This window comes from Dendrobates tinctorius, unplaced genomic scaffold (genome assembly GCF_039654945.1).
Source record: "Dendrobates tinctorius isolate UK_male_01 unplaced genomic scaffold, ASM3965494v1 ptg000128l, whole genome shotgun sequence".
In the NCBI taxonomy this organism is placed as follows: Eukaryota; Metazoa; Chordata; class Amphibia; order Anura; family Dendrobatidae; genus Dendrobates; species Dendrobates tinctorius.
In genome coordinates, this window is record NW_027361796.1 from 19,330,460 (window position 1) to 19,356,257 (window position 25,798).

General features: G+C 42.8%; 1 protein-coding gene across 7 annotated transcripts in view; it reads left to right on the forward strand.

The window, feature by feature from the left end:
- The window catches only part of SLC24A2 (solute carrier family 24 member 2), a 469,645-nt gene that overhangs the window by 427,332 nt on the left and 16,515 nt on the right, over nt 1-25,798 (forward strand). For all 7 annotated transcript variants that reach the window (XM_073542706.1, XM_073542707.1, XM_073542705.1 and 4 more), the window contains 2 exons: nt 9,720-9,863; nt 22,385-22,474. In XM_073542706.1, the coding sequence (XP_073398807.1) occupies nt 9,720-9,863; nt 22,385-22,474 (234 nt within the window). The remainder of the gene's footprint in view (nt 1-9,719; nt 9,864-22,384; nt 22,475-25,798) is intronic.

The window sequence follows — 25,798 nt, forward strand, 5'->3', positions numbered from 1 at the left end:
TGCTATAGAAGCGATCAGCCTGCAAAAAATGAGTGTCCCATAGTGGGACTAAGTGTAAAAACTAGAACTAATAATTAAGAATTCAATATTTATTCTATCATTAAATCAATATTTGAATAAAAAAATCTAAACAATAAAAATACACATATTTGGTATCGCAGTGTCTGTAATGATCTGACCTATAAAACTGTCCCACTAGTTAACCCCTTTAGTCAAAACCAAAAAAAGGCATAAAACAATGCTTTATCATCATACCGCCAAATAAAAGTGGAATAACACACGATCAAAAAGACGGATATAAATAAAAACATATGGTACCGCTGAAAACGTCATCCTCTCCCACAAAAAATCAGCCGCCATACAGCGTCATCAGCAAAAAAATAAAAAGTTATACCTGTCAGAAAAAAAATGATGCAATTATTTTAGTTTTTCTATAAAATAGTTTTTATTATATAAAAGCACCAAAACATAAAAAAAATATAAATGAGGTATCACTGTAATCTTTCTGACCCGAAGAATAAAACTGCCTTATCAATTTTACCTCACGCGGAATGGTGTAAGCGCCTCCCCAAAAGAAATTCATGAATTGCTGGTTTTGCTCATTCTATCTCCCAAAAATCTCAATAGAAAGCGATCAAAAAATGTCATGTGCCTGAAAATTATACCAATAAAAATGTTAGCTCGTCCCGCAAAAAACAAGACCTCACATAACTCTGTGGACCAAAATATGTTAAAATTATAGCTCTCAAAATGTGGTGATGCAAAAACTGTTTTTTGCAATAAAAAGCGTCTTTTAGTGTGTGACAGCTGCCAAACATAAAAACCCACTATAAGACCTCATTCACACGTCTTGATATTTCCGATACCAGAGATGTTAGTGTCCGTGTGCGTAATACTTGCGGCACACGTGTGGCATGAGTGTGCCGCCTCAGTTCCAGACAGCGCCAGGGAAGAAGCGTTGCAGTAAGCGCTGTTCCCCGGCGTCGGGTGCTGAACACGGCTCTCGTCATTATCCCCTGCTCTGCCGGTGATCAGCGCGAGCAGGGGACAATGATGAGAGTTAGGTCACATGCACACATTCAGTATTTGGTGAATTTTTTACCTACGTATTTGTAAACCAAAACCAGGAGTGGGTGAAAAATGCAGAAGTGGTGCAAATGTTTCTATTCTGCTTTTCCTCTGACCGTTCCACTCCTGGTTTTGGCTTATAAATACTGAGGTAAAAAACTCACCAAATACTCAATGTGTGCACATGGCCTTACATTTAACCCATTAACAACCACCGATACGCCTTTTAACAGCGGTGGTTAAGGGTACTTAAACCACAGCGCCGCTTTTTAACGGCCCTGAGGTTTAAGGTTCTAGTGCCCCTCAGTGTTGGAATTTCTCTAGGGTCTAGGTTGCCAGGGGTAGCCAAGACCCCAGAGAACATGACCCCAGTATTGCGATCACCGTTATTATCGGTATAACGGCGACCGCAAAAAAATCCAATTTTCCATTTAATTTCTCTCTCCACTGATGTGATCGCACATCAGAGGAGAGAAAAATAGGGTCCCTCAATCAACCCCTGCTACCTCCATTTTCCCAGCAGGCCCCCCTGAAGTTCCCCGGGCTGCAGGCTTCTTCTTCCACCGAGATCTGTCGGCCAGCGACAATAGGAGATTTTTTCGTTAGGGAAAAATAATAAAATAGAATTACTATTTATTTCCTTTTTCCCATTAGGGTTAGGGCTAAAGTTAGGGTTAGGGCTAAAGTTAGGGTTGGGGCTAAAGTTAGGGTTAGGGCTAAAGTTGGGGTTAGGGTTATGGTTGGGATTAGGGTTGTTATTAGCGTTAGGGTTGGGATTAGGGTTAGGGGTGTGTTGGGGTTAGGGGCGGAGTTAGAATTGGGGGGTTTCCACTCTTTGGGCACATCAGGGGCTCCCAAACGCGACATTGCATCCGATCTCAATTCCGGACAATTCTGAGTTGAAAAAGTCAAACTGCTCCTTCCCTACCGAGCTCTGCTGTGCGCCCAAACAGTGATTTACCCCCACATATGGGGTATCGGCGTACTCACGACAACTGTCGCGGTTAAAATGCATGCAATTCGCATGTGTTTTCCCCACAAAACACGTGTTTTGCAAGCGTTTTTAGCTTGCAGAATGCTTGCGCTTTCCAAGCGATTTGAAGCATCACTTGGAAAGTGATTGACAGGTTGGTCACACTTGTCAAGCATAGTGCTTGACCAGTGTGACCAACCTTTTGCTATTGATGTTGCCTATGCAGCATCAGTAGTAAAAGATGGGATGTTAAAAATAATTAAGAAAATTAAAAAATAGGGATATACTCACCTTCTGGCGGCCCCCGGAGTCGTCCCGCCCTTCATTGACGCTGCCGGCAACTTCCGTTCCCAGAGATGCCTTGTGACAATGACCTCTGATGACGTAGCATCATGCGAGACCGCTATGTCATCAGAAGTCATTCGCACAAGGCATCCCTCGTAATGGAAGATGCCGGCAGTTTGGCTGAGAGGCGGGAAGGAATTTGGGGGCCGCCAGAAGGTGAGTAATCCCTATTTCTTATTTTACAGGGATATGGTACCAAAGGCCTGGAAGAGAGTCTCCTCTAATTCAGACCCTGTGTACCATCCGCACATGAAGCGCTCACTTTATGTATGCATAAAGTGAGCGTTTGAATGCAATCCTATGGCGGCAGAATTGCCACGATTCCGCAGAAATAATGAACATGCTGCGGATTTTACCACTATGCGATTCCGCAGCGGTAAAATCCGTAGCATGGGCACAGCAACTGTGGATTCCCCTAGAATTGCATGGGGTTGCATTTTAGTAGCGCTTTTAAGCGTTTCCTGTTATGAATGAGTCACCATAGGAGGCAAAAACAGAAATACTAGTTAAGTCCAGAAAACCAGAGAAGTTGGCAGCTATCGGATTGCAGACCCCTGAACCTAACAACAACAACTAGCAGTAGCCATGGGGGTTCCTACGGTGCCCTAGAACCCTCGATCACAGCCGGAGAACTACATAGCCTAAAGACAGAAAGGGAAATCTAAACTGCCCCAGAGCAGACCCCAAAGCAATAGGCAGCCCCCAACATATAATGATGGTGAAGCAAGATGAAAAAACACTCACACAGATAGAAAGATAGGCTGAGCAAATGATGGGGCCCAAGCTACCTAAATAGGACAGAATAGAAAAGCTGCTGTCTGCAATCCGCCAAAACCCTCTCAAAAACAGCCAACAAAAAGACTATATCAGTACTCAGGTATTTTCTGAAGACAGAGCAAAAAGGAATTCAGCTCACCCAGCAGGGAAAGGCAGAAATCCGGCAAAACAAAACCAAAACACAAATGCAAAAGGTAGAGCAGAAAACTTAGCTTTTGAGGAGCAGGAATCAGACTGGTCTCCAAGAATCCCTCAGAGTAATCACCCGCAAGGCAGAAGGGCGTCGGCTGCCTTATATTCAGTCAGCAATTCCAGTCACCCAGTCATCATCATTCTGCTCAGGTGCTTTGTAATCAGCCTCACTACCTTCCTTCACCAAAAGAGGGAGTTCATCAGACCTCAATGGTGAAGGGGAAAATGAACTCACAACAGTTTCCGCTGCAGCGATAGCGCATGAAAAAACGCAACATGGGCACATAGCCTTACCCTTGAGAAAAAAATATTGGGGTCGAAAAGATCATTTTTGTAAAAAATATGATTTTTTATCTTTACGGCTGTACGTTATAAACTTCTGTGAAGCACTTGGGGGTTGAGAGTGCTCATCACACATCTGTTTAGGTACCTCAGGGGTTCTCCAAATGTGACATGGCGTCCAATCTCAGTTCCAGCCAATTTTGCATTGAAAAGTCAAACAGCGCTACTTCCCTTCCGAGCTCTGCCATGCGCCCAAACGGTGGTTTACCTGCATATATGGGGTATCAGCGTACTCAGGACAAATTGTACAACAACTTTTGGGGTCCAACTTCTCCTGTTACCCTTGGTAAAATAAAAAAAATTGGATCTGAAGTAATTTTTTTGTGAAAGAAAGTTAAATGTTCATTTTTTTAAACATACCAAAATTCCTGTGAAGCACCTGAAGGGTTAATAAACTTCTTGAATGTGGTTTTGAGCACCTTCAGGGGTGCAGTTTTTAGAATGATGCCACTTTTTGGTATTTTCTATCATATAGACTCCTCAAAGTGGATTCAAATGTAATGTGGTCCCCAAACAAAAAATGGTGTTGTAAAAATGAGAAATCACTGTTTAACTTTTAACCCTTATAACTTCCTAACAAAAATAATTTTGGTTCCAAAATTGTTGAAGTAAATATGTGGGAAATGTTAATTATTTAGTATTTTGTGTGACATACAGTATCTCTGTGATTTAAGGGCATGAAAATTCAAAGTTGGAAGATTTAGAAATGTTCAAAATTTTCGCCAAATTTCCATTTTTTCCACAAATAAACGCAAGTCATATCAAAGAAATGTTACCACTATCATGAAGTACAATATGTCACAAGAAAACAATGTCAATCACCAGGAACCATGGAAGCATTACAGAGTTATTACCTCATAAAGGGACAGTGGTCAGAATTGTAAAAATTTGGCCTGGTCATTACCATGCAAACCACCCTTGGGGGTAAAGGGGTTAATAAAATGGTACATAAAGAGTTAAGTTAAAGACACATACACATGAAATTTGCGTGAAACGCAATATCTGTTTATTTAAGAAAATGCATGGGCTCCCGCATAATTTTCATAACCAGCAGAAGGAAAGCTGAGGGCTGATGTAAATATTCTGGGAAGGAGCCAGTAGCCATAAAGGTTCCCAGGCTATTAATATCATCTCACAGATGTTTGCTTAGCCTTTACTGGCTAGCTTAGAGGGGACGCCAGAAAAAAATTGACATGGCGTCCACCTATAAAATCGAATCGGCAAAGGCTATGCAGACAGCTGCAGGCTGATATTAATAGCCTGGGAAGGGGCCATGTATATTGGCACCCCCCAGGCTAAAAACATCAGCTCTCAGCCGCCCCATAAATGGCGCATCTTACAAATGCGCCAATTCTGGCACTTAGCCTCGCTCTTCCCACTTGCCCTGTAGCGGTGGCAAGTGGGGTAATATTTGTGTCCCCTTTGTATTGTCCAGTGACATCAATCCCACAGCTTAGTAATGGAGAAGTGTCAATAAGACACCTATCCATTACTAGTCCTATAGTTATATGGTAAATAAAGACACAGACAGAATTAAGTCCTTTATTTGAAATAATCACACAGACTCCTTTATTGAATCTTAATTTACCATACTTACTGAATGCCTAATCCCCAAATCCCTCGATCTCCTGCAACAAAAATAAAATAATAAACCAACACAAATACTCCCTGTCCGATGTAGTCCATTTACCGAGTGTCCCACGACTATTTCATGTGTAGCACAGTCACATCGGGAGATGTGACCGCTCTACATGGCCTCCAGTGATACTCTGACAGTAGGTAATCCCTCCCAAGGTGTATCACTGAGAGTTCACCGGAGTTCGTGCTCTCACTTACGGCACCGCTGCGTGAGAATTTTCTCACGCAGCTGTGCCGCAAGTGACAGCACGAACTCCGGTGAACTCTCACAGCGGCGTAGTGATAAACTGTGGGAGGATCACCTCCTGTCAGTGTATCGCCGCAGGCCAGGTAGAGCGGTCACATCTCCCGATGTGACTGTTCTATACGTGAGATCGTCGTGGGACACTTGTTATTAAATGGACTACGGCGGAAAGGTAAGTATGTATTGGTTTATTGTTTTATTTTTGTTGCAGGAGATTGAGGGCGTCGGGGACTGGGTGTTTGGTGAGTATGAATGTGTTTTTTTGTTTTACAATTGAGCAGTCACTGGATGATGGGACTACTATCCCATCATCAGCGCATGCTTTCACTGTTATATGTGACAGCAGACATAGACAGATGGAAGTAGTAGACCCATCAGACGATGCCTGGCTACACACAGACACCCTCAGGCAGAGATCCGCAGACAGACACCCACACAGACACCCACAGACAGACATGCACATATTCTCCGCTCACAGACATGTTCTCCGCTCACACTCACATAGTCTCCGCCCACACACTCTTCCTCTTTCCTTTCCGCAGCATTTTTGGCACGCAAATCTGCAGCTAATCTGCAGACCTTTTTGCACCTGCGATTTAACTGTGGATTTGACTGACTCATTTTAAGTCAATGGGTGCAGAAACGCTGCAGATCCACAAAAAGAATTGTCATGCTGCAGAAAATAAAACGCTGCGAATCAGTACGGAATTTTCCGCAGCATGTGCACACCAATTCTGGATTCCCATCGATTAACATTGCTTGAGCTACTCTTTGCGGATTTGGTGCAATTCTGCCTGGAAAAAACGCTGCCGATCCGCAACGTGTGCACATACCCTTAGTGCAACACGAAGGGATAAGAAAAAAGGAACCAAACACTAGGGAAGGGGGAGTGGAGACCCATAGACAGATCTAACATCATCCTGTCTGCCCTATTGTCCCTATATAGGTTACTTAATAAGGCAGGTTACCTAATTCTTGCCTGATCCTGACATTTAGCCCTGCACCAGGAAGGACAGGATGAACGCTAGTTAATCCCCACTACCGCTAAAGATAGATGGGATACACAAACAAGTGGGAACACTTAGCTTGCATAGACTCAGAGAGAAACACGGACGTCTTGCAGGAGAAAGATAGCTGAACTGTAATAGCTCCAAGCCGCAACAGGGACCTGAAAATAGAAATATCAACCGCAACTCCTAGCAGCAAACTGGAGGTTATAAATATCCTAGTCCAGGTGTGTCAATTAGAGCCATGGGAGGTTGCCACTGGGTCCTAAAGTTAGAAGAACTAAGAAGGAGTCTGCAAAGCTAACTGCTGAGACCTTCTGCAGGTAGATGCAGTGCGACTGTCTGCAGCTAGATGCAGTACTACTGTCTGCAGCCACTGACACACCTATGACAATAGGCCCTCAAAGTCACCTACATTTCATTGAAAAAGATGAAAAATTACTTCTAAACTTTTAAGCCTTCTAACATCCTATGATGGAAAAATACATTTAAAAAATGATACTAACTTAAAGTAGACCTATGGTTAATGTTATTAATATCACTATGTGTTTTAAGGGCATAATAATTTAAATTTGAATATTGTGAGTTTTTATAAATTTTTGACAAATTTGTGATTTTTGTCATCAAAATAATAAAAATGTTTTGTCAACTTAAATAAGACGAATGTAAAGTACAATGTGTTCCAAAAAAAAAAAAAAACAGAATCACTGTCATATGGGGAAGCATTTCACACTTATCACCACATAAAGTGACACAGGTCAGATTTGAAAAATTTTGCTTGGTCAGGAGAAAACTGTCTTAGGAACTATATAATTTTTTTTTTACAGAAACAAAGACATTGCAATAAAATAGATAGCAAAAATTTGTACAATAAAATAATTTGTACATAAAATATCATAATGACACTTTCAGAGACAAAGATAGCAAAGAAGAACATTAAATAGCCCCATCAAAAGTAAAAAAAATTAAGATTTGATTTTAATAGTTGCACTATTCCTGTGTCCTGATGTGCATAAATATGTGACTATTCAGATTTTGTATTTGCTCATACCATCACCATTAAAAAAAACGGGCGGATTTTGGTCCAGAAAAGTGGGATGAGTGTCATGCAAGTGCTTTGCGATTTTTATGTGAGTACAATCTGAATTTTAACACTTAGCATCCAATTTACATCCTATTTACATGCAAATGCGATTGAAATGCTATTTTAACATGAGCATTTACATAGAGCAATTCTCTATGTAATTTACACATAATTTCCCAAGGAAATATTCTTCAAGATATATATATAGAGAGAGAGAGAGAGATACAGTAAATATGTGAGTGAGATGTATAATCAATCAGTGCTTTGTGTGTGTAGTTTACTGTACATGATTTTTTTGTTTTTTTTATTAACCAGCAGAGAGAAAGCGTACAGCTGGATGCAGATGTTTATAGCCTGAGAAGAGGGTAATATCCATGGAGCTTCCCTACGTCATTTTTTGGGGGGATTCTACATTGTAATAACCAGGAAGGGCTAAATATACAGCTGTGAGCTGATATTAATAGTCTAGGAAGCTTAAAGGGTTTTACCCCCTTCCCAACCTATAAATATCTGCCCCCAGCTGTCTGCTTTTCCTATGCTGGTTAATAAAATGTCAGGGGAACCCCACCATTTTTTTCATAAAATAATTTATTCTGTAATAAAATACATGTACCGTAAGCTACACAAGCACTGTATTAATTATGTCACTGATTATTCTATGTGTATATATCTATTCTATCTATTCTATTTTGTCAGTTCACGCTGTGATTTTACTGTGCACGGCAAGTTAATTGCCAGCTTTCCAAAGGACCTGGGTGTTTAAAAATCGGACGGCACTCGCATAATCCAAATTCCGTGCAATTTTTTTTATCACACCTATTGACTTGCATTGGTGAGTCTCGTCCGAGATACGAGGACAATCACAGCAAGCTGCAATTTTTGTTCTCATCCAGATCTGAGCTGATAAAAAAAAATCTCAGATGAGCAAGGACTCACAGATTAACATTGGTCAGAGTGCAATCCAATTTTTTATCGGATTGCACTCGTTTGTTTTCCTCGCAGATGAAGATGAGCCCTTATGCTGAGCCTGTTGAAGAGACATGAGTAGTCTCAAAAGCTGCCATTTGTTACCATCTTTTCGCTAGTTATTAAAAGGTAACAACCACTGAAGACTCTCAGAAAATATTACTATTTATCTACTGCCTAACATGGTACAGTGTGGAAAACAAATATTTAGTCTGGTGTCCATCGACAGCTCTTTGGTCTTCACCATAGTGGAGTTTGTAGTGAGACTGAGGTTGTGGACAGGTGTCTTTTATACTGATAACAAGTTCAAACAGGAGCCTCTTAAAGAAGAGGTTACAGGTCTGTGAGAGCCAGAAATCTTGCCTGTTTTTAGGTGACCAAATACGTATTTTCCACCATAATTTGCAAAATAAATCTTGCCAAATCAGACAAAGTGACTTTCTGGATTTGTTTTCTCATTTTGACTCTCATAGTTTTGGTCTACCTATGATGTCAATTACAGGCCTCTCTCATCTTTTTAAGTGGGAGAACTTGCACAATTGGTGGCTGACTAAATACTTTTTTTTCCCACTGTATATTTTTCCTGGAGAAATCAAAATATTTCACACAGTGAGAAACAACAAAATAGAAAAAGTATGAAAAAGGAGTGATTTTCAATATAGAAAAAAGTTATAAAGTAAAAAAAGAAAGAAGACAAAAGAAGTGAAAAGAAACATATATGTCTAAGACAAAAGTAAAAAGTGGGAGAGGGTATGCAATCATCCAACGGAAGTTTCTTTAAAAAGTTAGTAGACAACAAATCACAGATGGTCAAGCAGCTTTGAAGGCTCCCTCAAAATCTAGTATTAGTCTAGCCTGATGAAGAGACCTGAGTAGTCTCGAAAGCTTGCAATGTATTACCATCTTTTCAGTTAGCCATTAAAAGGTATCAACTACTGAGGACTCTCAATCCTGAATATTTTTCTCAAAATCCTAAGAATCATGCACAGACAGCACCTTAGTATATATAGGTTGAGAGTCATTGTCTCATTGCACATTGAAAGTGATAGAACTGACTCACTTCATTCATTTTTTCTTCCTCAGGTAGCAGATGCAGAAGATGCTGATGAAGGTGACCAACCTCTAAGCCTAGCATGGCCTTCTAGCAGCCGTAAAATACCTGTGTATCTTGCTGTGCTACCAATTGTATTTCCTTTGTGGGTTACATTGCCTGATGTCCGAAATCCAGTAAGTATTGTGATTTGCTATGCAAAAGCATGTGCTTTTAAAGGATATAGAGTTGGGAGAAAAAAACAAGTGAACTACCTATTTTCCTGCAATGTGAGAAATTGTGACTGATATGTAAGTCACAATTATAGACAAACAATATAATTAATCTAGTAAAATATTTTGATTCAACTTGAAATTCATTGCTGCCTAGTGAAGGAAAAGTTACTTCCACATAAACTGCTGCACATTCATCATCATATAAAAAATATGTATGAAGGGGGCTCAATACAAGACACATTAAAAAACAAAAATTCCAAAAGGCATGAAGCTCTTGGTCTTGACCCCAAAAGATATGTTTATGCTATAGACCTACTCCCACACACATGGCTAATGTGATAATGTGCTGGATGCAATCATATTATAAATATAGACAAATTAAACTGGTAGTAGCTACCAGTTGTATCCAATGTACAAAATAGAGCAATATATAAATACCGTAGGTGATAACTCTGTCTTAAATAGGAAATTAGTGCATAATAATATTGAATAGGGAAGCTATTACCATATTGACGAAAAATTATTTTTGCCTGGAACTAGAAAAAATGAAAAGTATCATACAGGATATGTTTTTCCTAAATGCGGGCTTCATAGAAGAGACTACCCCATGCAGATATTCAATGATGGTTTCCTCATGACTGTGGGTTTGATATTGGTGCTCAACTCTATTTTCTTCCAAAAATAGCGTTTTGCATTTGCGAAAAAAAGCAACAATTTTTTATCTCATTTGTCCATAGAACAGTTTTTCCAGAGAGATTGTCTAGTATCCAGTTGACCTCACATAAAATTGAGACAGGCCACAAATCAGCAGTGGCTGCCTTTTGTGGTGTCATTTTATAAACCACATTCTTGTTCAGAGGTTTTCTTTGCCAGCCTTGATCTTGGGTGTGCTGAAGTGAAGGAGATACACCATGACCAACATGCTCTTAATGATTTTGTCATATCTTCCAGCTACCAAAAGCAGGAAAAGAAATGTTTGTCAGTCATCTACTGGAGTACATTTCTGACTTAATTTATGCCACTTATAAATTATGATGATTTGTCAGACTACTTTTGGCCACAAGCCTCCCAATAATTCTGCTCAAAAAGTATCCTGAGTTATCGTTAAAAAGAGCAAAAGTAGCAAAATGTTTGAGTAGTGATGGGCGAACCTGTGGCTGTTCGTGTTCGGCCAAACATCTGGAAAAAAGTTTGGTTTGGGTAACAGAACAGTACCCGAACCCAGACCGGGCCCGTACATCCGTTGTTTGCCACGCTGTCATCTGCATGATTATCTTCACATCAAACAGGTGAGGGATAAGGTTGTTTTTTGTTTTTTTATACAGGAGACAAGGGCTTCAATGGATTAAGCATAAGGTGTGTATAATGGTTGTTTATTATTGTCTGTCTTTTACTGGGAACAAGGGCTTTAATGAATTAGGCATTAAGTGAGTATAATTTTGTTTTTTATTTTTAAATAAATGTGTAAAACAAGGTGTTAATTTTTACTTCAAATAAACAATTCTATTCATGCTGTGTATTTATTTCCAAACTTAATATAGGGTTAGTAAAGAGGGTGTCTTATAGGCGCCTCTCCATTACTGACTCCTGGGCTTGATGTCACCTGACAATTCAAAGGTGACATCAACCGCACAAATGTTACCTCACTTGCCACAGCCACAGGGAAAGTGGGAAGATCAACGCTAAGCACCAGATTTGCCATATCTTATTGATGTGCCATTTTTGCGGCAGATGAGGGCTGGTGTTATTAGCCTGGGAGGAGAGCCAATTTCCCTGGCCCCTTCCCTAGCTATTAATATCAGTCCACATCTGTTTGTTTAACCTTTACTGGTTTAAAATTCTGGGGGGACCCTATGTCATTTTTTTCTGGGGTCCCCCATAGAATAACCAGTAAAGGCTAGCCAAACAGCTGTGAGCTGATATTAATAGGCTGGAACCTTTAGGGATATTGCCCTCCTTCCCAGAGTATTAAAATCAGCCATCGGCTTTCTCTCTGCTACTTATGAAAATTATGAGGGACCCGATGCCCTTTTTTTCATTTCATTTTTCAGAGCTGCACTAAGTCATTTTGCAGTAGTTTACAGTGGGGCTGGTCGCATTAGCACCGGTCTTCATTATAAACTATTTAACCCCTTGTGAAGGATTACAGCGTGGGACATGACTGAACGGCGGAGAGGTAATTATATTGTTGTTTTTTTATGTTATTTTTTTTTGCAGGTCATGGTTTTATTTTGGAATAGCAGAGCAATAAAATGTGGTCAAAAACTTGTCTTTATTTCTATTTATGTCTTGACTCTGCCCTGTCCTTCAAACCGCACATCCAAGCTCTCTCCACCTCCTGTCGCCTCCAGCTCAAAAATATTTCCAGAATCCGTCCCTTCCTCAACCCTCATTCTACTAAAAATGGTAGGGCTGGCGGAACGCACCAAATAAGAAAGATGGTAATAAGGTGCGTTTGCAGCCTGGGGCCCACCGTGCAGAGATGGTAAACTGCTGCTCAGTAATGGCGGACGCTATATGGCGGTATAATAGAGGAACACATGCGAGTTAACGTCACCCGGCATGTACAGGGGCGGACTCTGTTGCTTCACAGAGCCGCACTACCGCTGAACATAAATGCCGGAACCTGTTAAAGCTCACAGAGCTCGGCAAGATAAACACTCAGTATCAGGTCACAGAACTCGGCCCCAAGGACACAGGGTCAAAGTCCCTCTAGACCTACTAAGCGTGCGGCGTCGCAACTGTGGACGCCACTAAATGACGCTGGCGACCGTGGAGTGTCGACCACGTGAACCGTGGCGTACAGACCAAGCCACCATTTGGCATTGATTCCAGTCTCTGACTCTGCCTCCTACTTGATCCTCAGCCTAGGCGCTAACAGGCTAGGCTACACAACACATGCGTACCCAGGGTAGGGGTTTCCAATGAGTCATTCACAAGAGACATTCATACATGCATACAACTCTCACTCCACATGGTCTAAATCTTTCTCTATATTAGCGCATGGCCAAGCGGCCATACGAACCTTTTATAGCGGCGTCCTTCCGGGACCTTCCTGATGGTCCAATCCGAGCTGGAGAAGGACCTGAGCATGTGACCTCCGATCTCCAATGAGAGATCGTCCCACGGGCATGCTCAATGGACCGAAAGGAGGACTTAGCCCCTGGAGTAGCTCGCTGCTGACCAGCATGCGTTGCTATAGCTGGACCAGAGGTAGCAGCAGCAACCAAACCTACAGAGCTGGTCTGAGCAGAGCGCCTGGATCAACGAGACTGCTGAGCAGCCTCCTCTACGGCTGGAGAAGAATGGGAGACTGCCGAATGCAAGGCTCGGGATTCCTGCTGTGCAGTGACAGGAACCCGACGCCTAACAAAAATGCTTGTACATGCCCTCATCATCTCCCGCCTCGACTATTGCAACATCCTTTTCTGTGGCCTCCCCGCTAACACCCTTGCACCTCTCCAGTCCATCCTTAACTCTGCCGCCCAACTAATTCATCTCTCTCCTTGCTACTCCTCCGCCTCTCCCCTCTGCAAATCTCTTCACTGGCTCCCATTCCCTCAGCGTATCCAATTCAAATTACTAATGCTGACCTACAAGGCCATCTATAACCTGTCTCCCCCATATGTCTCTGAACTAGTCTCCCGACACCTTGGATGAATTTGCACCCCCTATAAATAGAACACCACAACACAGACGGCGACAACCCTGGCACACGGTGCAAACACGTTTCCTGCAGCGGTGCTCCAGGTGCGCCGAACGTCTGTGGAGAAAATCCAATCTACACGAAGATTTCATCCATTTTAAGTTTATGCTTAGAACATACAACACTGCCCTTCACCTCTCCAAACAAACCTATTTCAACACCCTCATCACCTCACTGTCCAATAACCCGAAACGTCTCTTTGACACTTTTCATTCTCTACTCAATCCAAGAGTACAGGCCCCAACCATGGAGCTCCGAGCTGACGATCTGGCCAATTACTTCAAAGAAAAAATTGACCAGATCCGACAGGAAATTATCTCCAAATCCCCTCATACCATGCACTGTCCTCCCTCCCCCACTGCATCTAACTCACTCTCTGATTTTGAACCAGTCACAGAAGAAGAAGTAAGCAGGCTCCTTGCATCTTCTCGCCCAACTACTTGCACCAGTGACCCATTTCCGTCACATCTCCTCCAGTCCCTTTCCCCTGCTGTCACCCCTCACCTAACTAAAATATTTAACCTCTCTCTCTCTTCTGGTATTTTTCCCTCCTCATTTAAGCATGCCATCATACATCCACTACTTAAAAAACCATCCCTCGACCAAAACTGTGCCGCTAACTATAGACCTGTCTCTAATCTTCCCTTCATCTCTAAACTCCTGGAACGCCTGGTCCACTCCCGTCTTATCCGCTATCTCTCAGAAAACTCTGTTCTCGACCCTCTTCAATCCGGTTTCCGCTCTTTACACTCCACTGAAACTGCCCTCACTAAAGTCTCTAATGATCTGCTAACAGCTAAATCAAATGGTCATTACTCCATGCTAATTCTCTTGGATCTCTCTGCAGCATTCGACACTGTGGATCATCAGCTCCTCCTCACTATGCTCCATTCCATTGGCCTCAAGGACACTGTTCTCTCCTGGTTCTCCTCCTATCTCTCCGACCGCTCCTTTACTGTTTCTTTTGCCGGTTCCTCCTCTCACCTTCCCCTTACTGTTGGGGTTCCTCAAGGATCGGTTCTAGGCCCCCTCCTCTTCTCCTTGTACACTGCCCCATTGGTCAAACAATCAGTAGATTTGGTTTCCAGTACCATCTCTATGCTGATGACACCCAATTATACTCTTCTTCTCCTGACATCACGCCAGCCTTTCTAGAAAACACTGGCGATTGTCTAAACGCTGTGTCTAATATCATGTCCTCACTATATCTGAAACTGAACCTGTCAAAGACTGAACTCCTGGTGTTTCCTCCCTCTACTAATGTACCTATACCCGACATTGCTATTTCTGTGTGTGGTTCCACTATTACTCCCCAGCAACATGCCCGCTGTCTTGGGGTCATACTTGATTCCGAGCTTTCCTTTGCCCCCCACATTCGATCACTGGCTCGCTCTTGTCATCTGCACCTCAAAAACATTTCTAGAATTCGACCTTTTCTTACTTTTGACTCTGCAAAAACTCTTACTGTTTCTCTTATTCATTCTCGTCTCGACTATTGTAACTCTCTTCTAATCGGTCTCCCTCTTACCAAACTCTCCCCTCTCCAATCTGTCTTGAATGCTGCAGCCAGGATCATATTCCTCGCCAATCGTTACACCGATGCCTCTACCTTGTGCCAGTCATTACACTGGCTACCCATCCACTCCAGAATTCAGTATAAACTTATTACCCTCACCCACAAAGCCCTCCATGGCTCAGCACCACCCTACATCTCCTCCCTTGTTTCAGTATACCACCCTACCCGCGCCCTCCGTTCTGCTGATGACCTGAGGTTAGTATCCTCAATAGTCAGAACCTCCCACTCCCGTCTCCAAGACTTTACACGTGCGGCGCCAATTCTTTGGAATGCACTTCCCAGGTCAATACGATTAGTCCCCAATCCCCACAATTTTAAGCGTGTCCTGAAAACGCATTTATTCAGACTGGCCTATCGCCTCAACACATTAACCTAACCTATCCCTGTGTGGCAGAGCCAAAAGTTTTACCATAACCAGGTTCCCAGCATCATGTTCCCACATGCTTTATGCATCCATTAGCCCTCTGTGTCTGTACTGTTACACACTTAACATTATGGCTGGTCCATACAATCAGAGCAACTGTTACCACCCACCTTTCGTGTCTCCCTCTTTCCTCATAGACTGTAAGCTTGCGAGCAGGGCCCTCACTCCTCTTGTTATTTGTTATAATCTACTGTATGTGATTATTGTTATGCTGTAATGTCTATTGTCTGTACAAATCCCCTCTGAAATGTAAAGTGCTGCGGAATATAAGGGCAGCACGGTGGCTCAGTGGTTAGCGCTGCAGCCTTGCAGCGCTGGGGTCCTGGGTTCGAATCCCACCAAGGACAACATTTGCAAGGAGTTTGTATGTTCTCCCCGTGTTTGCGTGGGTTTCCTCCGGGTACTCCGGTTTCCTCCCACATTCCAAAGATAGGGAATTTAGATTGTGAGCCCCCATCGGGGAATGTGTGCAAAACTGTAAAGCGCTGCAGAATATGTTAGCGCTATATAAAGATTATTATTATATGTCGGCGCTATAAAAATAAAATTTATTATTATTATTATTATTATTACCTTCCCTCATGTAATCTCCAGTCCTCTCAAGACCTCCTCTCCTCCACACTTATTCACTCCTCACCCAACCGCCTCCAAGACTTCTCCCGAATAGCCCCCATCCTCTGGAATTCTTTGCCCCAACACGTCCGACTATCAACCACAATCAGATCCTTCAGACGGAACCTGAAAACCCATCTCTTCAGGAAAGCTTACAGCCTGCAATGATCCCCGCTGCCTCCTCACCACCACTGGAGCTACCGCCTCACCAACACTGGAACTGCTGCAACCCCCAACCTACTGTCTCCTTCCCCACCATCCTGTAGCATGTAAGCCCGAAAGGGCAGGGTCCTCTCTCCCCTCTATAGCAGTCTGTGATTGTTAGTTTGTTACCCCTTCTTATGTACAGCACCATGGAATCAATGGTGCTTTATAAATAAATAATAATAATAATAATTTCATTAAAAGACTTTAATGTCTGTGTGCATTTTTTAACCCTTTACTAGTCTAGGGTTAATAATGGATCGGTGTCTTATTGACACCTTTCCATTATTAATCGGCTTAATGTCACCTTCCCATTGCAGGTTGACATTAACCCATTAATTTTAACCGATTCGCCACACTACAGGCAATGGGAATAGAGAGGCTATGTACCAGAAAAGGCACATCTTATAGATGTGCCTTTTCTGGGGTGGCTGGGGGCAAATTTTTTTAGCCAGGGGGGGCCTAAAACAATGGTCTCTCTCAAGTCTATTAATATCTGCCCTCACTCACATGCTGAAAATTGCTCGGGAGCCCACGCAAAGTTTTTCTACGAATTAACCCCTTACTTTAACACCTACATGTACCAAATTTGACACACATACCCTAATCTAATTATTAGTCAGGCACATACACTCACTGGCCACTTTATTAGGTACACCATGCTAGTAAGGGGTTGGACCCCCTTTTGCCTTCAGAACTGCCTCAATTCTTCGTGGCAGAGATTCAACAAGGTGCTGGAAGCATTCCTCAGAGATTTTGGACCATATTGACATGATGGCATCACACAGTTGGCGCAGATTTGTCGGCTGCACATCCCTGATGCGAATCTCCCGTTCCACCACATCCCAAAGATGCTCTATTGGATTGAGATCTGGTGACTGAGGAGGCCATTTGAGTACAGTAAACTTATTGTCATGTTCAAGAAACCAATCTGAGATGATTCGAGCTTTATGACATGGCGCATTATCCTGCTGAAAGTAGCCATCAGATGTTGGGTACATTGTGGTCATAAAGGGATGGACATGGTCAGCAACAATACTCAGGTAGGCTGTGGCGTTGCAACGATGCTCAATTGGTACCAAGGGGCCCAAAGAGTGCCCAGAAAAAATTCCCCACACCATGACACCACCACCACCAGCCTGAACCGTTGATACAAGGCAGGATGGATCCATGCTTTCATGTTGTTTACGCCAAATTCTGACCCTACCATCCGAATGTCGCAGCAGAAATCGAGACTCATCAGACCAGGCAACGTTTTTCCAATCTTCTACTGTCCAATTTCGATGAGCTTGTGCCTCAGTTTCCTGTTCTTAGCTGAGAGGAGTGGTACCCAGTGTGGTCTTCTGCTGCTGTAGCCCATCTGCCTCAAAGTTCGACGCACTGTGCGTTCAGAGATGCTCTTCTGCCTACCTTGGTTGTAACGGGTGGCAATTTGAGTCACTGTTGCCTTTCTATCAGCTCGAACCAGTCTGCCCATTCTCCTCTGACCTCTGGCATCAACATGGCATTTCCGGCCACAGAACTGCCGCTCACTGGATTTTTTTTCTTTTTCGGACCATTCTCTGTAAACCCTAGAGATGGTTGTGCGTGAAAATCCCAGTAGATCAGCAGTTTCTGAAATTCTCAGACCAGCCCTTCTGGCACCAACAATCATGCCACATTCAAAGGCACTCAAATCACCTTTCTTCCCCATACTGATGCTCGGTTTGAACTGCAGGAGATTGTCTTGACCATGTCTACATGCCTAAATGCACTGAGTTGCCGCCATGTGATTGGCTGATTAGAAATTAAGTCTTAACACACAGTTGGACAGGTGTACCTAATAAAGTGGCCAGTGAGTGTATAAAAATAAAATAGAAATGAAATGATTTACTGTATTACTGTATGTTTTCTGTCAGCCTTTGCAATTATTTTACAAAAGCCGACAAATGAATTACCGGCTATTCTGCTATCTTTCTCTCTCATATATATATATATATATATATATATATATATATATATATAAAACATGTGTGTTTTGAAGAATTTTTTTTTTTAAAACGATGTGTACAGTGTTAGTTTACAATGCTATTTTAACATGAGTTTTTACATGGAGAGAACTGCTCTATGTAAAACCTCATGTTAAAATCGGATTGCATGCGGATGTCATACAGATGTCAAACAGAAAAATCGCACAGAAATCGCATTACACTCCCATTACACTCGCATGACACTCGCATAGCACTCAGCCATTTTTTGGGGCCTGAAATCGGACCGTTTTTTTACTCGCAAATGGGTATGAGCCCTAACAAGGGTAGCAGGAGCAAAATGGACCATACAATTTGTTGTGCAATTTCTCCTGAGTACACCGAAACCCCATATGTGGTCGAAAACTACTTTGAGGCACAATGCAAGGCTCAGAAGGGAAGAAGCACCATATTGCAGTTCAGATTTTGCTGGACTGGTTTGAGGGTGTCATGTCATTTTGGCAGAATCCCTGAGGTGCCGAACAGCAGAAACCTCCCATAAGTGGCATCATTTTACAAACTACACCTCTCAATGAATTCATCTATGGGTGCTATAAGCATGTTGACACCACATGTGCCTCACAGGAAGTTATACCATTGGACTATGAAGAAAGAATAATTAAAGTTTTACCACTAAAATGTTGTTTTAGCCCCAAATTTTTTATTTTTATTAGGATTAATAGGAAAAAATGGACCTCTCAGTTTGTTGTGCAGTTTTTCCTGAGTGCGCCAATACTCTACATGCAATTGAGAAATACTTTTGAAGCACAGAAGGGAAGGAACACCATGATATAGTGCAGATTTTTGTGGTTTGACCCCCTGGGAGAACCCTGTGGTGCTAGAACCCCATTTTACAAACTACACCTCTCAATTAATTTTTTATACCATTGGGCAGTGAATAAAAAATAATTTAATTTTTAACACAAAATATGGGTAGAAATGGCACCAAGAATTTTCACACAATTTCTACTGAATGTGTAAATACCCCATATGTGGCTGTACAGTACTGGTTATCCACGCAATGAGATTTGGGAGGGACAAAGCTTTATTTGCCTCCTGGAGTACAGATTTTCCTAGAATAATTTGCAGACTCCATATACAGAGCCAGTGTCGGACTTGGGTGCCAAGGACACACCAGTAACATTGACTTTGGAGGCCCACTTTTCATCTGCATACAAATATTATACTGCCCTCATTCACAAATTTTCCTAAATCTCTATATAATAATAAAAATGGTAGTTTGGTTAATGAATGATGAGATGTTGCTTTTTTCTGAACAGAGTGAATCAAGTGAATTATGCCAAGTACTGCCCATACAGTAGGGTTTGGGGCCCACTGGAGGATTGCCCTGTTACCCTATGGGCCAGTCCAAGCCTGTACAGAGCCCTTAAGTGCTAGAAGAGCAGAATACCCCCTCAAGTGACACCATTTTGGAAATTACTGCCCTTTGGGAATTTATCTACAGGTGTAGTGATGATTTGACTCCATGGGTGTTTTCCTGAAACAAGCAGCAGTGGATGTTGCTGAATGAAAATTGAAAATCTGCCATTGTAATGCCTGTATATTGTAGTGCATTGTAGTACATTGTAGTGCCCAGTATGTTGTAGTGCCCAGTATGTTATCCTGTTGCTGCAAATAGATTAAATGGAAATACACTATGGACTACAGAACAGGAGAAGGACTTGGGTATTCTGCTGATCTTACTTAGTTCTCAGATTCAAGCATCAGCTGCAAAAGCAAACAAGATTTTAGGGTGTATAAAAAGAGAGATAAAATTCTGTGATCTCAATTTAATGTTACCCCTCTATAAATCTGTTGTAAGGCTACATGTAAAATATGGGATCCAGTTTGGGTCCCCACATTTTAAAAAGGATATTTAGAAGTAAGAGACAGTTCAAAGGCAGGCAACTAGATTACTGCAACCGATAGAAGGCCTATGACGAGAGCTGGTAAAAGTGGGGTTTGTTTAGCTTAGAAAAAAAGACACCACTGGTGGAGAAAGGTTGAACTTGATGGACCTAAATCTTTTTTCAACCTATACAATAGTTTAACTGTAATAATGCTGCAGGTGCTGGGGATGTCGCCACAGATCAGAGACAGACCTAGAGTTAAAGGGTTTATTCACAGGCAATAGACTCTCCACGCAGGGAGAAGCAGTGGGGGTTAAAAGTGACAGAGTAAACGGTAAAACAGTAGAAAGGCTAGGGAAAGCTATTAAACAGTTATGCAGAGTTGAAACGGTTAAACTGGAATTTTTGTGACTTATCAGTCCGAGGAAAGCTTGGATTGCAGGGTCTCTTTCTCCCACATTGGCACCATCAACAGCGGTGCTTGCAGTCTCTGTAGTCTCTCCTCTGAATGAAGCTGGGACCTCAGGGATTAAAGCAGGAAGCAGGGAGACGCTGCGAACCTGAGTTTACCCTGCTCTAAGTCTCTGTATGATACACTGTCAGTCTCTACCAGAAGCGATGCTGCGCACACTCGGAAGTCTCTTTGCCACACTCAGGGGTCTCGGCTTGCCACTGTGGTCACCGGGACTGCGCTCACGGGTCACTATCTCTGCACTGTCAGGGGGGAAGTCTCTGGACCCGGAGGCTACCAAGTCCACGTACTCACATACAGCTTTCACTATGTCTCATACTTCAGTCTCAATCCTCTGACGGGGAGTTCTCTCTCTCTGGGAGCGTGGTGCTGCAGCCTTCTTTCTCTCTTGAGCACCCCCCCTGTCTCTGGCATACTCTGCTCTGTCCCTGGCGTGCTCTCCTTTCGCGCCCTCTGCCTGCAAAGCTTCCGGTTCACCGCCCCTTCCTCTTCCTCTATGCCCCTTGCAGTCACATGGTCCAGTCGGTCCAGGGCAGAAAACCTTCCCCCCGGCAACCCTGCTGTCTAGCTAGGTGGTTCCGGATACGGAGCAGGGAAGGTAACCTCTTTTGGGCTCTTCCTGTTCACCCCCTTACATAACTATGCTGCAGTTTTTAATGCAGACATTTGGCTCATATAAAGAAAAATGTCCATCTGAATATTTAATAACATTAGTCAGTCAGTTTTTTTTCCAAGGGCAACACTCGGACTGAAAATACGGTCGTGTAAGCAATCTCCTTACAATCAGACACCCAAGAGAAAGTGCTTACTTTTTCACTATTGAGACAACAGGGCCAGACATTCAGTGCCAAGTGCCCTCATTCTGACACATATGGTTAAAGGCTTGCTCATTTCGTACAATTCGAGATGCTTCTTTTGCCGACTCTCTTCTCCACATATCAGTCATCGAACATTTCTTCTACTCTATAGTAAACCCCTTCCCCCCCACAGTGCAAAGACACACTACTTATTTCTATGGATGCAAATCACTGCCATTTTTGTTCAGTTCATAATCTATTGGGCCATATTATAATTTTGTTCTGAAGGTAGCCTCTGCTGACTGCAGCAAGATATTAATTAAGTGTCCCACAATAAACATGAGAAGAGCAATGCTACCCATATGCTCTTTGTGTATATTCATTGCCTAGCACTATAAAACCTCCTTTCAGAATGAGAATCAAAACCTGAGGACATCAAAGGGATAATTGTGCACACACATGGGTACAACGATAGATGCACAACAAAGCTGAACATTTTCCACGTTAGTCTCTGCATATTGTACATACGGCCTGCCTGGCACATCCCTGAAATGACTGGCAGCTTCTAGAACATTTGGAGAGCTGTTATGCTTATGTGAAGTACCAATTGTAATTGAGATTGTGCCAGGAAAAGTGCAGTGGGGATAAATATGAGCTGATAAATGTGTTAGCTATCTAGATTGGCAATAACTTTACTTACTTATTGTAAATATTCATTATTTAATATTGCTTGAGTTTTCAGACTAATGAGAATCCAAATTTACTGTGCTGTTCTGTGCATGTGAAAAGTATAGTGTTATTCATGAAAATATTTCACTTGTTTCTTGTCATACAGAAATCAAGAAAATTTTTTCCAATAACCTTCTTTGGATCAATTTCCTGGATTGCAATTTTTTCTTATCTAATGGTATGGTGGGCGCATCAGGTGAGCATATACTTAAAGAATGAAAAATAGCATAAAAATTCCTAATCCACTAACACTATTAAGATACTTTCTAGACCTTATTCAGAGGTCCATGATTTTGCAAAAAAATACTCAAGTGTCATCTCTGTTTTTGATCTGAGTAGCACCAGCAAGTCAATATGTCCATTGTCACCATCAGTATATCAGTGATTTTCACGTATGGATAAATAATTAAGTTGCAAAGCATCTCCTTTACCTCCTTTACATTGTAATGTTAATCATAGACAGTTATACTGACTGTACACTAATGGCATCTGTGTGCATGATTTTCACGGACCCATAAACTTGTATGGGTGATTTTCAACAAAGACACAGATAAAAAACGGACAGGTTTTTGTGATTTTTTTTTTTTAACAGACACACTATTTGCAAAAAATCACCAACACAGTCCTATAGACCAAGGCCGGTTAAACTATGGCCCGTGGGCCACATCCGGCCCTTTGCTTGTGCTTGTCTGGCCCGCGGACAGGCACAAGCAAACAGACTAGAATGAATGCTCGAGCAGTCACAGCTCTCCGGAGCATGCGGGCAAGGTAGCAATACAGAGTGCAGTGAGAAGTCTGAGGAGGGCGGAGAGGAGGTGGATCAGCCATGGTGCTGCCTGCATAAGGATGCAGAGGGAGATGGAAAGGAGGCGGAGCACCCATGGTGCGGCCAGCATAATCATTCAGAGGGGGGTGGAGAGGAGACAGAGCTGAGGGCGGAGCTTTTCAAGGTCCTGAACATTGCTGTGTGCATCTGACCTGCATAGAGATACATAAGAGACGCAGATCAGATGACCACAGCACACTGCCCTTGATGCTCTCAGGGTATGTGCACACATTGCGGATTCTACTGTGGCTTTTTCTGCATAAAATCCGCATCTCTTAGCAGAAAACACATGTGCATTTTTTATGCGTTTTTGCCTCGAATTTGATGCATTTTTGCCGCGGATTTGATGCAGTTTTTCAGTGCGGTTTTGCCTGCGGATTTGTATGCGTTTTTGTAAGCTAAATAAAGATATGTTATTTAACAAAAAAAAAAAAAGAAGATTTGTGATGTCATTTCTGGTCCAACCTCCTCTTTTACATTTGTCCAACCCACACTCCATTAAACACACAGATAGATAGATAGATAGATAGATAGATAGATAGATAGATAGATAGATAGATAGATAGATAGATAGATAAATATAGATATATATGGGATAGATAGATATGAGATAGATAGATCCATATATCTAGCTATAGCTATATCCATAGATATTTCCATAGACATTTCCATAGATATATCTATACATCTATCCATAGATATATCCATAGATATATCCATAGATATATCCATGTTTATTAATGAACAATATGCTTCATTAAAAAAACAAAATTGAAAAAAAAAAATGGCGTGGGCTCCCGTGCAATATTCTGCATCAGAGGGGGAAAGCCGACGGCTGGGGGCCAATATTTGTAGCCTGGGAAGGGGGTAATACCCATGGCCCCTTCCCAGGCTATGCATATCAGCCAGCATCTGTCTGCATAGCCTTTACTGGCTATTAAAATAGGTGGACCCCCCAAAAAAATTACGTGGGGTCCCCCTATATTTTATAGCCAGAAAGGCTACGCAGTCAGCTGCGAACTGATATTCATAGCCTAGGAAGGGACCATGGATATTGCCCCCCCCGGCTACAAATACCAACCCACAGCCACCCCAGAAATGACGCATCTCTAAGATGCGCCAATTCTGGCACTTAGCCCCTCTCTTCCCACTCCCGTGTAGTGGTGGGATATGGGGTAATAAGGGGTTAATGTCACCTTGCTATTGTAAGGTGACATTAAGTCCGGTTAATAATGGAGAGGCGTCAATAAGACACCTATCCATTATATTTAGAAAGGGTTAAAAAAAAGCACACATAAGAATAAAGTCTTTTAATTAAATACAGCACAACACGGTTTTCATATTTTTATTGTACTCCCAGATCCAAGCGACGCCCTCGATCTCCTAGAATAATAAGTAAAAAAGAAACCAACCATATACTTCCTGTCCGACGCAGTCCAATTAATAACTAGTGTCCCATGACGATATCCCCTATAGAACAGTGACATCAGGTGATGTCACTGCTATATAGGGTCTCCCAGTGATGAAATAACAGTAGACAATGCCTCCTGCAGTGCATCACTGAGATTACCTGAGTTCAGGGTCTCACTTTACAGTAATGCTGTGTGAGAATTAGGGTTAGGGTTACGGGACCTCTTTCCCAGCGGTGGAGGGATACACAGCGGAGGATTACCTCCGCCTCTCATTTCATCACTGGAGCCCCTGTTGAGCAGTGACATCACCTGATGTCACTGTTCTATAGGGGAAATCGTCGAGGGACACTCGTTATTAATTGTACTACGGCGGAAAGGTAAGTATAGGTTGGTTTATTATTTTATTTTTATTACAGGTGATCGAGGGCTTTGGGGAATTAGGTGATTGGTAAGTATGTTCTCTATGTTATGTGCTGTATGTTATATGTATGTTCTGTATGTTATATGTTGTATGTTCTTTGTCTTCTTTTTTTTTTTTTTTGCATTCAACACATTAGCTAGATGATGGGACTTCTACTGTCCCATCATTGGCTAATGTGTCACTCACTGTCAGGGTAGCAGGCATAGCCCGATAGGACTTGTAGTCCCTGCATACACACACACACAGCCCCGCCGACCCCCCCGGACAGACCGATGATCGAAGCACAGCCCCGCAGACCGCCCGCACAGCCCGATGACCCCCTCACAGCCCCACAAGCCCTCCCCGCACAGCCCGATGACCCCCGCACAGGCCTGGCAGACCCCCGCAAGACCCCGTACAGTCCCAGCAACCCCCGCAAACCCCCCGCACAGCCCCGGCAGACCCCACTCACAGCCTGATGACCCCCGCACAGCCCCGCAGCCCCCCCCACACACACACACACACATTGGCCCATACATGCACACGGTTACCACCTACACACCATACATGCACACAGTCACTGCCCACACACCATACATGCACACAGTCTCCGCCCACACACTTCCCCCCTCCCAATCTGCTGCGTTTCATCCGCAGCAAAACCGCAGATCTTTTTGAGACCTGCGGTTTCTCCAGTCACCTTCCACGACAGTCACCTTGGAGGATGTCTCCTTGCCCTAATGGGGGACAGGAAACACAGAGGTTAAATCACCCTCCCCTTCCTGCTACCTCCAGTGTTTTTTCTGTCCATCAGTGGGGCATGAAGAGGTTACAGAGGGGCTGCCGTGGCCAGCGAGCGGAGCTCTTAAATACTTACAGCAC